The sequence below is a fragment of the Enhydra lutris genome, unplaced genomic scaffold, assembly GCF_002288905.1.
Source record: "Enhydra lutris kenyoni isolate GAN:26980312 unplaced genomic scaffold, ASM228890v2 scaffoldscaffold51, whole genome shotgun sequence".
Classification (NCBI taxonomy): domain Eukaryota; kingdom Metazoa; phylum Chordata; class Mammalia; order Carnivora; family Mustelidae; genus Enhydra; species Enhydra lutris.
This window is the reverse complement of record NW_019154135.1, coordinates 5,485,779-5,498,714: the sequence shown is the minus strand read 5'-3', so window position 1 is coordinate 5,498,714 and position 12,936 is coordinate 5,485,779. Positions and strand designations below refer to the sequence as shown.

Genomic DNA, 12,936 nt, shown 5'->3' with positions numbered 1-12,936 from the left:
TACCACTTGACTTAGTTATAGGAATTTAAGTAAAATTAGAATCACTTTTTTTTCTATTCACATTTAATGAGGAGTCCAGTGATACACAGGGACAGGGTGACCACCAGCTCCAGATGTGGCTCACCAAGGGAAGGGGACTCCGGCTTTGTCCCAGGGTCTAGGCTTCTGTGGGCACATGGCAAGAGAGAATTTCTAAATGGTAGTGCTACAGGTCTCCTACACAGGCCTCCTCACTTTCCTCAGGAGCCAGGTTGTGGGAAGGGAGGAGGAGGAGAATGGTGCCGGGAGAGAAAGAGAAACAAGGAGAGAAGGAATCTCCACTTTAAACTTGTCATCTTACCTGATATCTCCTCATTCAGTGCTTTCTCCACTGGTCCATTTTCTGTCCTGGTGTCCTGTGAGCTTCTTAAAAGTATAGATCTCTTTCCTGTGGTTTCCATCATTTGCAGACAACAGCCAAGCTCAAGGTGTCCAAGGTCTTCTGTGCTCTGGCCTCCTCCACCCTCCCAGACCTCTTGCCCAGGCCTCCCCACTTCCAGGTTTCTGCTCCAGCAGAAGCCCCTGGTTCTCAGCACCATCAGCTGCTTTCTTGCCTTCCTGCCCTGCCTGGTGGTTCAAGACTTCCCTCCCTTCAGTGTGAATTACTTTCATCCAGTCACTTGATGAAAACCCATTGATAGCCATATAGAGTTCTAGCACAGAGTTGGGTCATTTGAATGTTTGTTCAATAAATGGATGGGTGGTGAATGGATCAGTGCATCAGTGGATGGATGGATGGATGGATGGATGGATGGATGGATGGATGGATGAGTGGGTGGTTGGATGGATGAATCCATGAATGAATGGATAGATGAGTGGATAGATGGATGGATGGATAGCTGGATGAGTGAGTGGATGGATGGATTGTGAATCCATGGATGGATACATAGAAGAGTGGGTAGTTGGATGGATGGTTAGCTGGATGGGTGAGTGGATGGATGGATTGTGAATCCATGAATGAATACATAGATGAGTGGTAGTTGGATGGATGGGTGGATGTGTGGATGCTAGATGAGTACATAGATGGGTGGAGATAGATGAACAGAGAGGTGGATGGATGGATGGATGGACTCATGTATCCATAGATAAGTGGATGGACAAGTTGAGAGACAAATGGGTGAGTGGGTGGATGGATTGTGAATCCATGGCTGAATAGATAGGTGAGTGGACAGATGGACAGATGGGTGGATGGATGGATGAACAGAGAGGTGGAAGGATGGATGGACGCATGCACGCATAGATAAGTGGATGGACAAGTGGATGGATAGATGGGTGAGTGGATGGATGGATAGATGAATGGGTGGGTGGGTGGATGGAAAAAATGAACTTGTGATTTTTTTTTGAAGTATTTGGATATTTAAAAGGTTAGAACATGTTTTCAATCCCCAGGCCAAAAAAATGCAGTAAATATAATAATGATATTAACATTTATTCAGCCCCCCATATGCCACTGAAGTTAAAAATACTAAGTGAACAAGGAACTAGCTTTTCCCTAGAGTTGCTTAAAAAAACCTCTTTTAAGTTGCAATAAAGACGTACTACAGTATGACTTATAGTCACTGGCAAGCAGTTTGTAGTAAACATAAAGTGGTCCAGAAAATAAAAAATAAGGTTTTTAGTGATAGAATCTTTTTGTAATTGTTCACAATGTTATGTTTCTTTCTCCACTGTAGTGGTCAGTTTTCTCTTGCGGTCGTCGGCCTGGACATAACGTCCTTGGGCTTACGCTCCCTCAAGGAGATAAGTGATGGGGATGTGATCATCTCGGGAAACAAAAAATTGTGCTATGCAAATACAATAAACTGGAAAAAGCTATTTGGGACTTCAAGTCAGAAAACCAAAATTATAAACAACAAAGATGAAAAAGGCTGCAGTAAGTAATCACTCTAGCTGATTGTGGAGATGGTTCCCTTGGGTCATTTATTTTAATCTAGAATATTCCCAAACATTTCAATTACATTTTCATTCCTGAAGAAGCAGATTAAAAGAAATCTGTGTATTCCTAATTTGTGAAGCTATCATATGAAATTCCTTGGAATTGTTTCCAGTTCGCGCACATTTCACAGGATGAATTTGCCTTGAGGTTTAAGTTATCGATTATTTGTAATTAACGGAAATCAATTTTGTATTAATTATTTTACCTGTTAGCCATAGGTTTCTCCCTGTTCATTTCAGCCTCTGACGACTGTAGCTAGCAACACACACACACACGCACACACATGCACACGCCTGCAGATAGAATGAACATTTTAACTGACATTTCCTAGTCTGGTTGGGGAGCCATAGGCCACTGTGGAAGCTGGGCATGCGCACTGCCTGGTCACTGGGAGAAGCAGGTCTGCGTTCAAACCCCGATTCTAGCCCTTCCTAGCTTCCAGACCTTGATCGGTTTACATAGTTTCTTCAGGCTTTGGCTTTCTCAATGATTCGTGCTGCCAGTGAGAGAATGAAATGAAATTTTTACATGTAAAACTCTTGTCCCAGTGCTCAGCACATGGCAGGAACCACAACCCTTCCGGGTGTTTCCATCAGCTGTGACATTCATCAGTGGAATGCTGCCTAGGTCCAGTCCAGGAACCCTTGACTCCCAGTGGGGAGAAGGGAACTTGCATTTGGCCTCGAGAAGCCAATTGGGTGTCCCTGCTTCTTCGCACCCCTCCCCCTCCGCACGTCCATGCTGCTCAAGGTCACAAAGAACCCAGCACCTCATTTACCCGTGGGGGTACGTTCACGCTTGTCCCCTCTAGTCACTGTGCCGCAGCTGACCCCTTGTGGCTCACCCTGTCTTCCCAGAGGCCATGGGCCACGTCTGCCATCCTTTGTGCTCCTCAGAGGGCTGCTGGGGCCCAGAGCCGGAAGACTGTGTGTCCTGCCGAAACGTCAGCCGGGGCAAGGAATGTGTGGAGAAGTGCAATGTTCTGGAGGGGTAAGGTTCTTTTGTACCCCCTTGATTTTGCTAAAAGACAAGGAGATTGCTTTTATAGTTTTATGGTTGTTCACATTGATCCTATTGCTTTTTTTTTTCTTTTTCCTTTTTTTTTTGTCGTATATTTGTTGACAGCTGTTAATCACAAAAGGAAATGAACAAATGTTTTTCATGACTACGCCAATCCACCAATTTATAGAGTCTCTGTTTTGGAAATCTGCTATTTTTCTAAGCCACACAAAGTTCCCGAGACAGACGAAAAAGTCGTAAGTGGTTCATATGGCCGAGACCACAGTCATCTAGACTTTTCTTGGCGAGACACTCTCCCTGCTTTGTCAAAAGCAATATAAATTACATTTCCTCGTTAATTTTTTGTTTTATGTTCAAGAAATATTGAACCGTGCATATAACTTTAAATGTAACCATGGACAAAGGAATAAACCACCACGTAACCACTCTTGAATTCATCTGCAATCAGTAGAAAGTACAGTCTGTCGATTCTCTGGGAATCTTGAGATGGATATAAAGCTTTGAAGGTCCTCGAATAATGACTAAAAATAAATTAATAGGAAAGTACAATTGAAGGACAGAGGCAGAAGCATTTTTTTTTTTTTTTAATTTAAAGAACGGGAAATTTTGTCAGAGAGAAGGAGCCAGAGGAATTACAGATGAGTACAGGAAACCTTCCTTCTTGTTTCACTCTTGGGGTCTGGGCCATAGCACAGATCCAGAAATATTCAGGAGCAAGATGAGTAGACCAAGTCCAGTTCTGTATGAACACTTTAGCAGATCGGCTCAGTAACCTGACCGAGTATGTTGTATAATTGACAGTGCTGTTTCAACAAGAAATATCCGTGCAGTCCTTACTGCTCCAAAAGAAACATGAGTCTCATGGTTTCCACATCTTTTTAAAGAGAGATGGAACTGGGGTACCTGGGTGGCTCAGTCGGTTAAGCATCTGCCTTGAGTTCAGGTCATGATCCCAGGGTCCTGGGATCGAGCCTCACATCAGGCTCCCTGCTCATCGGGGAGCCTGGTTCTCCCGCATCCCCACCCCCGCCCCATCACTTGTGCGCGCTCCCTCTCTCTCACACATAAGTAATACAATCTTTTTTAAAAAGAGAGAGAGAGAGAAAGAGAAGGAATTCAAATAATCATGTTGGTGGTGCCTTTCTGTTAAGAATGTCGGTGTCTGGTAGCAAGTGCTCAGCCCGCAAAATGGGCTCCTCCCGCAGGCATTGTAACTCAGGGAAGAAGGGAAGGAAAAAACCATTTGGGCATATTTGGTTTAGTTGAGGACATGAGGGAGGACTTAGGGAACATGTTGTGGGGTGTAAACACTCCTTGTTCACTGGAGTGAAGACCTGTAGTTAATTCCCAGGCGCTTTCAGCCTCAATAGCTGCCACCACTGTTTTGTCTTTTCAATCTAACGTGGTCTTCTTGGTTAACATTGATCTGGACATCCCTGAGGACTAGCGAAACTCTTACAAGCAAAATTTTTCACACCTGTATTGCACACGTAACGGTTTTTGTTAAGAACCATGGAGTACATTCTAACGTCTCTCCTTTCTTTTCCTGTACATTAATCTACAGTTAATCATTTCTCTCCAGCTTGCATTAAATATCCATGAATCTGATGTTGGGGACGAGGTCACCTCTTAAGGACTATGACCTTTTTCATGTATTGGCTTGTTTGCCTAAGAGACAAAAACTGGGCCTTGTAGAAAAATGCAGGGAAGATGTTTGGATTATGAATGAAGCTTGTGTATTTGTTGAGGGGGAAGATGACCAAGGATTCAGTTAATACAGTCACTTTCTGATCTCACAGTAGCGTCCCGATTCCCCACGGCTGCATGTTGATCTGAAATTTTTTGGTATTGCTGGAAAAGAGGATTTGCATCCTCCGAAATTTCAGATGGATTAACTCAGATGGTTGTAGCCACCCAGCATTTTGAAGCAGGATCTCTAGAGACAGTGCTGATCAGTTTCCTTTCTTCTCTTCAGGGAGCCAAGGGAGTTTGTGGAGAACTCCGAGTGCATACAGTGCCACCCGGAATGCCTGCCCCAGCCCATGAATGTAACCTGCACGGGACGGGTGAGGAGTGCGTTTGATGTTATCCCCTCCTACATCGTAGGGAGAAGGCTCCCAGCAGTAGAACCACAACACTGAGCCAACATGTGACCTCACAGCTGCGTCCCAGAGAGGCTGTGGTTGAGCTGGCGTCATCACACACCCCATCGCACAGGAGCACTCACCCTTCCTGTCCAACACATCCTAACAAGTTTAATAACATCTGCTCTTTCAGATGAGAAGAAGCCTGTGGTAGACTTGTCACCATTTCTGACATCTGTCATCATTGCTTCGTCACTTTAATCAAACATCCTCAAATTCTGATTTAACATCAGTTCACAACTATTCAAAGCATTTTTTTTATTTTGTGTAAATCTTTATCTTTTTTATTATGTTCAGTTAGCCAGCATATAATACTTTGTTAGAATTTGATGGAGGGTTCAACAATTCATTAGCTGTGTATAACACCCAGTGCTCATTACATCACGTGCTCTCCTTAATGCCCATCACCCAGCTACCCAATCCCCCCACCCCCTTCTGAAACCCTCAATTTGTTTCCCGGAGTCCAGAGTGTCTCATGGTTTGTCTCCCTCTCTGATTTTTTCCCATTCAGTTTTCCCTCCCTTCCCCTGTGGTCCTCCACACTATTCCTTATGTTCCACATATGAGTGAAACCATATGATAATTGTCTTTCTCTGACTGACTTATTTTATTTAGCATAATCCCCTCCAGTTACATCCCCTTCGACGTAAATGGTGCATATTCATCCTTTCTGATGGCTGAGTAAATTCCATTGTATACATGAACCACATCTTTCTCCTTTTATCTGTTGAAGGGCATCTCGGCTCCTTCCACAGTTTGGCTGTTGTGGACATTGCCACTATGAACACTGGGGCGCATGTGCCCCTTCTTGTCACGACATCTGTATCTTTGGGGTAAATACCTAGTAGTGCAACTGCTGGGTCGTAGGGTAGCTCTATTTTTAACGTCTTGAGGAACCTCCATGCTGTTTGCCTGAGTGGCTTCCCCACCTTGCATTCCCACCAACAGTGTAAGAGGGGTTCCGCTTCTCCACATCCTCGCCAACATCTGTTGTTTCCTACCTTGTTAATTTTTGCCATCTAACCAGTATAAGGTGGTATCTCATTGTGGTTTTGATTTGTATTTCCTGATGCCGAGTGATGTTCAACATTTTTTCATGTGTCTGTTAACCATTTGTATGTCTTCTTTGGAGAAGTGTCTGTTTATGTCTTATGCCCATTTCTTGACTTTTTTGTGTGTGTTTTTTGTGTATGTTGAGTTTGAGAAGTTCAGAGCATTTCTAAAGAAACACCTAGCAAAACTTTCCAAAATTCAGTTTTCTATCTACATGATATTTTAAAGAATAGAAGTGAGAATTCAGGTCCCCTATCACACCAGTGTCCTAACTGTTGTTCATTCTTAATATTACATATAAGGACATGTGTGTGGATTTGAGCTTCAACAGCCATACGTAAATCTACTAATTAAAAATATTTTTCAGAAGTTGTTTCTGAATTGGGCAAAAGGCTGTGTTTTGAGGCATAGGCTGCCAACATGGCGGGTTACAAAGTAAACCAATGGTTTATAAGTTCCCATGGTGTTAGGGTACATTTTCATCGAGATAAATCAGTTGGCGATACTGACTTTAGTCATCTGATGGCTCTGGTTCTAAGAACACTCAGTCTTTGGACAAAACAGGGACATCCCTCCCTGCCCATTTCATTTCAGCCCCTTTGTGAAGCGTGTGGGTACCAGAATCAAAGTTAGCACAGTCCAGTGTTCATTGTGCCACCACCTTGTTGTCCCTAAAAATACAGAGATGTAGGCTTTCTTGCATTTGCCTCAGCAAGTCTAGCTTCCCACAGTCTTCCTTTAAGTTCAAACGTGTTACGCAAGAAAGTCCATCTGAGCAATAAAGATGTAAATGTCCTCATAGACTAATTAGATGGTTTTGACAAAGACGGATGCCCATAATCTGTTAAGCAAAATGTAATGAAGTATTTAGTATAGTTATATATGAAATGTCTTTAAAGGTGGTAAGACTTTATAGTGAGCTGTTAGCAGCGGTCCCGTCAAGCGATGGCAATCCCAGATGAGTCTGTCGTTTTTCTACTTGAAGAACTTCTATTATTATTTGGCTGTTTTTCACAATAAGTATTTTAAGTAACAAGTTCAGTTTTGAAAGAGAAAGAAACATATATAGAGAGGTCGTCCTCGATCTTGACAGGGACCGGACAGCTGCGTCAAGTGTGCGCACTACATCGACGGCCCGCACTGCGTCAAGACCTGTCCGGCTGGCATCATGGGAGAGAACAACACCCTGGTCTGGAAGTTTGCAGATGCCAATCGCGTGTGCCACCTGTGTCATTCCAACTGTACCTACGGGTGAGTGAGAGCACATCAGGTGAAGAAGCAGGACAGAAGTGTTTCTTGTTCTTATTATATGTAACCGAAAAGAATGAATTGAGTGGAGGATAAGGAGCAATTTTTCTGACGCAATTAAAAGGATAATGTGCGATGGCCTCTTTTACTTCGTATTCAGCGATCGTTTCTGCAAATCAGCTTTCCCAAAGACCTCTTCATCTCGCTACTCAGATCGACTCTCTGCTAGCACCTGGCCTGTCTCTGTCCTTGCCAGTCATCTCTTCAGATGTAAACTGGCCTTTCTCAAAAAATCCCTGCATGTGGTCCCCAAATTCACAATTTCCATTTGCACTCACTTTGCATAGTGTTCCCCTTTGGGGGAGTGCCAGGCATGGTGGGTGGGGGATGAAGCGAGTGAGCAGAGATATTTTGAGTAGGGTGTGAGTTTATCAGTCAGTGGTCATTCATCAATGATGCCTTTTGTCTTTGACTTTGGTTTCCCTAGGAGATAATAGAGTGTGCATCCCACAGCCTGAAAAAGCATGTGTGTGTGTGTGTGTGTGTGTGTGTGTGTGAGAGAGAGAGAGAGAGAGAGAGATAGAGAGGAATGCCCAAAGGCCTTGGGGGGAAAGGAGCAGGACAGTGTAGAAATGAGGGCGGAACAGACCCTCTCCCTCCAAGAGAAGTGTACAGATCCCAGCCCTTAACTAAGATAGGAAATGGGGTGCTCCAAGGCACCCCCATCCCATTCGCAATTTGAAATGTAGTTCTTCATCCTTTCCCAGGCCATAAAATGGTCATCTCCCCTGCCTCCTTTTTCAAACTAAAATACAGCTGACACACAATGTTATATTTGTTTTAGGTGTAGAACATAGTGACTTGACAATACTATTCATTATGCAGGCCTCACCACAAAAAGTGTAGTCACCACCTGTCACCAGACAGAATTGTTACATTATTGACTGTATGTTCTATGCTGTACTCCTTATCCCCGTCACTTAGTTGTTACAACTGGAAGTTTGTAGCTCTTAACCCCTTCACCCATTATGTCCCTCCCCCTCACTCCCTTTCCTCTGGTAACCACAGGTTTGTGGTATTTATGTATTTACATGTATTTATGAGTCTATCTCTGCTGTTGGTTTGTTCGTTTGGTTTTTTTTTAGTCCCTATATATAGATGAACTCTTACGGTATTTGTCCTTCTGTCTGACTTATTTCAGTTAGCATCACGCTCTGTCAGTCCATCCGTGCACAGCAGCATGAGTTGTCTTTTCCGTTTAGCGTATTTTGCTTTCCTGCTGATGTTTGTATTGGCAAGCGCTGCTGTTCTCAGAGCCCACGGAGCCCGCCTTTTTACATCATCCTGTAATCGAAATAAGGGATGGTGGCCTCCCCCACTAGAATGGGAGCCCAGCGGCTCAGGGGTCGTGGAAGACCAGGGCTGTCTCTGCTGTATGTAACACATTTCAGTTGTGTGGGAGGGGATGAAGCCAGCTCCTCCCCTCGTCCCTGGCTTTCTGGGTCTGAAATCATCACTGTCATTTCCCTACCACCGAGACTTGTCTTCCCTCATCTGTTCCTCCCTACCTGCTCCTTAATCAGTTTGGCTCTAGTCTTGGGCCCTCTACTCCCCAGCCCATATCGACATCCTAGAGCCCGACGTGAGACAACTATACCTGTATCACGAGGTGTACATTAAAGCATCTTAATAACAAAGGCCAGAAACTGTCCCCTTGGCTCAATGCTAGAAGAGTCCCTGTCACAGAGTGCACACTCAGAAATACTTGCTGGGAAAATGAATAAATGAAACAATGCAAAGTAGATTAACCACTGCCACAGAATGGGGATTGCTGGTGATCTTAATGATTGGAGAGTAATTTAAACATGTTGCCTTGTGACTTAACTAAAAACTCTCTAAAAGACACCTGGGTCATGATCCCAGGGTCCTGGGATCGAGCCCTACATGTCTCTCCCTCTCCCTCTGTCCCTCCCCCCTGCTCATGCTTTCTCTTTCTCGCTCTCATTCTACACTCTCTCTCAAATAAATAAAATATTCAAAAAAAAAAAACTCAGACAAAATACTGAAGAAGCAGAATGATTCAAAATGTGTGTTCTTCTCTCCATTCCTACAGCTGTGACGGGCCAGGTCTTGAAGGCTGCACGATAGAAGGGTAAGTGTCGTAACGGTGTCCAGCGGACCTTCTCAGAAATGTCCAAAGACTGTGTGGGCAGAGACAATACTTTCCCATGTTTCTTTTCTTTTCTTTTCTTTTCTTTTCTTTTCTTTTTTAAGATTTTATTTATTTATTTGACAGCCAGAGATCACAAGTAGGCAGAGAGGCAGGCAGAGAGAGAGGGGGAAGCAGGCTCCCCGCTGAGCAGAGAGCCTGATGTGGGGCTCGATGCCAGGACCCTGGGATCATGACCTGAGCCAAAGGCAGAGGCTTTAACCCACTGAGCCACCCAGGCACCCCACTTTCCCACATTTCTGATCGCCTTCTGCATTGACAGGTTCTTCTCTGGGCCAGCATAACATCCCTAGCTGAGACCACCCTGCGGATTCCCCCCCTCCTCTCCCCTGCCTACTTGTTGGTGTGTTCGGGGGAGGGGACTCAGGGTATGAGCACTGGGACCTGCTCTGTGTGGCACTAGCACTCAGTGCCCAGTGCTTCTCTTTACATGGAGCCTGTCTCTGACTTCTTTGGTTACACCAGTTTTCTCAGATCTTTCTCCTAGCTTCTCTTCTTTTTGACCTTGCTGACCCAATGGACCACATCTCAGACCTTCAAGTTTGATGAAAGAGCTCCAGCTTGAGGTCATTTTTCTCCCTGACTAACCTGTTCTAAACAATGATTTCCTTTAGCATTTCAATTCTGATTCATTTGCCATCATTACTTGAAATGCTGCACTAAGAAAAGCAGAACTGGGAATTCCTGGTCAGACTCATCAGGAAAGAGTGTGGTATTATCAATTAACAATGTCAAGCAAGGAATCGGAATTAGGCACAAGGCACCTCTTTGACATAACCCAACACTAACCGAATTTCCAGGCATCTCTTCCATTTCTAGTAATGTCTACACAGTCCCTTCTTCAACAATCTGGCTTCCGCGTTGGCTGACTCTTCTGCCCCAGATTTAGCCATGATAATAAATCCTACCTACTATCAAGTGAAACATGAAAGACGAGTAAGGCAGTTTCTCAGAGATAAAGATTTCCTTTCATCCCTTCCTCTTTGCTGAGCCTACATCAGCAAAATTTGTCCTATCTTCACACTATAATCAGTACATTCATAATGAGGTTTTTCATCAAAGCCCCACCTTGAAACCAGTCCGTGACCATTCATTGTTATATTGACTCTTTTTATTTTTTCTTCTCATCTTATTCACTTACCCTTACTACAGCTCCCCACGGAACCCATGCGTACTCTGTAATTATTCTTTGTATCATTCTAGTGTTCCTTTCAATATAGTAAAAACTCATTAATGCAAACCACATTAATTGAGGAGATGGCATAATGAAGGAGACAAGTTTTGCATTCACTAAGAAGAAAGTGTTGTAGATACCATTTTCATGGAGCACCTTTGACCCACTTACAAGAAATTTGTAAGGATGCTGGGATAGTTATGTGCTAATGATGCTAATTAATCTTTGATATTCTTTAACATTTCCTCCAGAAAATATGAAGCTTGCCAGAAGCTCAAAGGGGATAGACACTTGAGAATAATAACTTTATAAAGATTCTGAATTCAGAATCCACAAATCCAGATAGCTCTTTTCCCCCAGTGAACTCCAGAACTTTTGTTGGAGGTTTTTGCCATCCCTGAAATCGAGCACACCCATAGTGGGAAAAAGGAGTGCTGTAAAGTGGTTTGCTGATACATGGTGACATCACTGATTTATGACAATCGTGCTTTTTATGGTGAAAGCCTATCACTTTATAACCTCCCCCATGCTTATTCATAAAGCATTCCACAGGGCTGTGGTCCCATCTTGAAAGTCAGGGACCCTTCAAAGAGGCTGAACGTCATGGAAAGGGTGCCTTCACCCAGGCAAGCCAGGAGACAATGCATGTCTTTGGCAGTGGCCTTCTAGGCTTCAGATGAAGGGAGAGATTCTGGGGGTAAATGCAAATTCATATGAAAATCATGATGGGAGTCTGAGTTACTTTTTGAATTTTGTGATTTCTTAATCAATAGATTAAAATACACTTGTCATGTGGAGATGTCCAGAGGATACCTCCATTTAAAAAAATGTAAAAAAGCTGGGAGGGAGGACCTTCTAATGCTCAAGAAGGTGGAAACACTACCCTAGAAACTCCAGACGTTCTTTCCTCTCTTTAGAAGCCACGTGGTACCTACTTTCTGAGATGACATTGAATGATGTCAAACTGTCAAAAAAATGTCGGAAATCATAAAATGCCAATGTAATGGGACGCCTGGTTGGCTCAGTTGGTTAAGCAGCTGCCTTCGGCTTCCTGGGATTGAGTCCTACATCGGGCTCCTTGCTCGGCAGGGAGCCTGCTTCTCCCTCTGCCTCTGCCTGCCGCTCTGTCTGCTTGTGCTCGCTCTCACTCCTCTCTCTCTCTGACAAATAAATAAATAAAATCTTAAAAAAAAAATGCCAATGTAATGAAATCTATCCACAAGCCTCACTTTGCCATGTCTCCCTCTCATTCCAGGCACAAGATCCCATCCATTGCCATTGGGATTGTGGGCGGCCTCTTCTTGGTGGTGATGGTGGCCCTCGGGGTGGGCCTCTTTTTGCGCCGGCGCCATATTGTCCGGAAGCGTACCCTTCGTAGACTCCTGCAAGAAAGAGAGGTGAGTGGGTGCCCAGGCCTGACATGTCCTGCCCGTGCCCCTATCCTAGCATCCTGGACAGAAACAAGGGCTCTCCTGCCATGTCTTGCCCTTCAAGATTTTGTATTTTAAGTATGTGTATTATTATGTTTTATTTCTGATGGTGGAAAAACCAAAAAGAATCTCTGAATGTCCCATTATAAACAATTAGTCACATTTGGGTACAGCTCTGGAATGAATTAAGTCTCACAACATAGCTACCAAGCTGTGGAGAGTCCTGTGTAAATACAACAGGCATATATGTGCACGGAAAGGCTTGTGCATAGGTGTTGGTTCCTGGGAAGGCACATGGTTGAGAAGTTAACTGTGGAAAATCCCATTGTCTACACAATGCTGTTGCCTTTTGAGCTCTGTATGTGACTCACTTGAATGGGTCCTCAGCCAGCATCCTCGTCCTGCAGAGTGTCAGAAGCCAGAGTCCCTGGGAGGAGAGACCCACAGCAGCTCATAGCATAAAGGCATTTGCATGTTAGGATGCCCAACAGGCTATCAAAATGACCAACCCTCTAAAAAGTTTCCTTACCAAAATTCTCTCAATCCAGCTAATTGACTGGAAGTAGAAATCGCATTTGTTGAAATGGAGCTGTTCTGTTCAAGGACTCCTGTACCAGGGAGTCCCTTTGTCAACATACCTTTTGTGAAGTTCTTTGAGAAGG

General features: G+C 44.0%; 1 protein-coding gene across 2 annotated transcripts in view; it reads left to right on the top strand.

Annotated features, from left to right (window-relative positions):
• Positions 1-12,936, top strand: part of LOC111157042 (epidermal growth factor receptor) — a 198,009-nt gene that overhangs the window by 158,626 nt on the left and 26,447 nt on the right. For both annotated transcript variants that reach the window (XM_022518253.1, XM_022518254.1), the window contains 6 exons: positions 1,713-1,912; positions 2,833-2,965; positions 4,971-5,061; positions 7,286-7,443; positions 9,554-9,592; positions 12,100-12,241. In XM_022518253.1, coding sequence (XP_022373961.1) covers positions 1,713-1,912; positions 2,833-2,965; positions 4,971-5,061; positions 7,286-7,443; positions 9,554-9,592; positions 12,100-12,241 — 763 coding nt within the window. The remainder of the gene's footprint in view (positions 1-1,712; positions 1,913-2,832; positions 2,966-4,970; positions 5,062-7,285; positions 7,444-9,553; positions 9,593-12,099; positions 12,242-12,936) is intronic.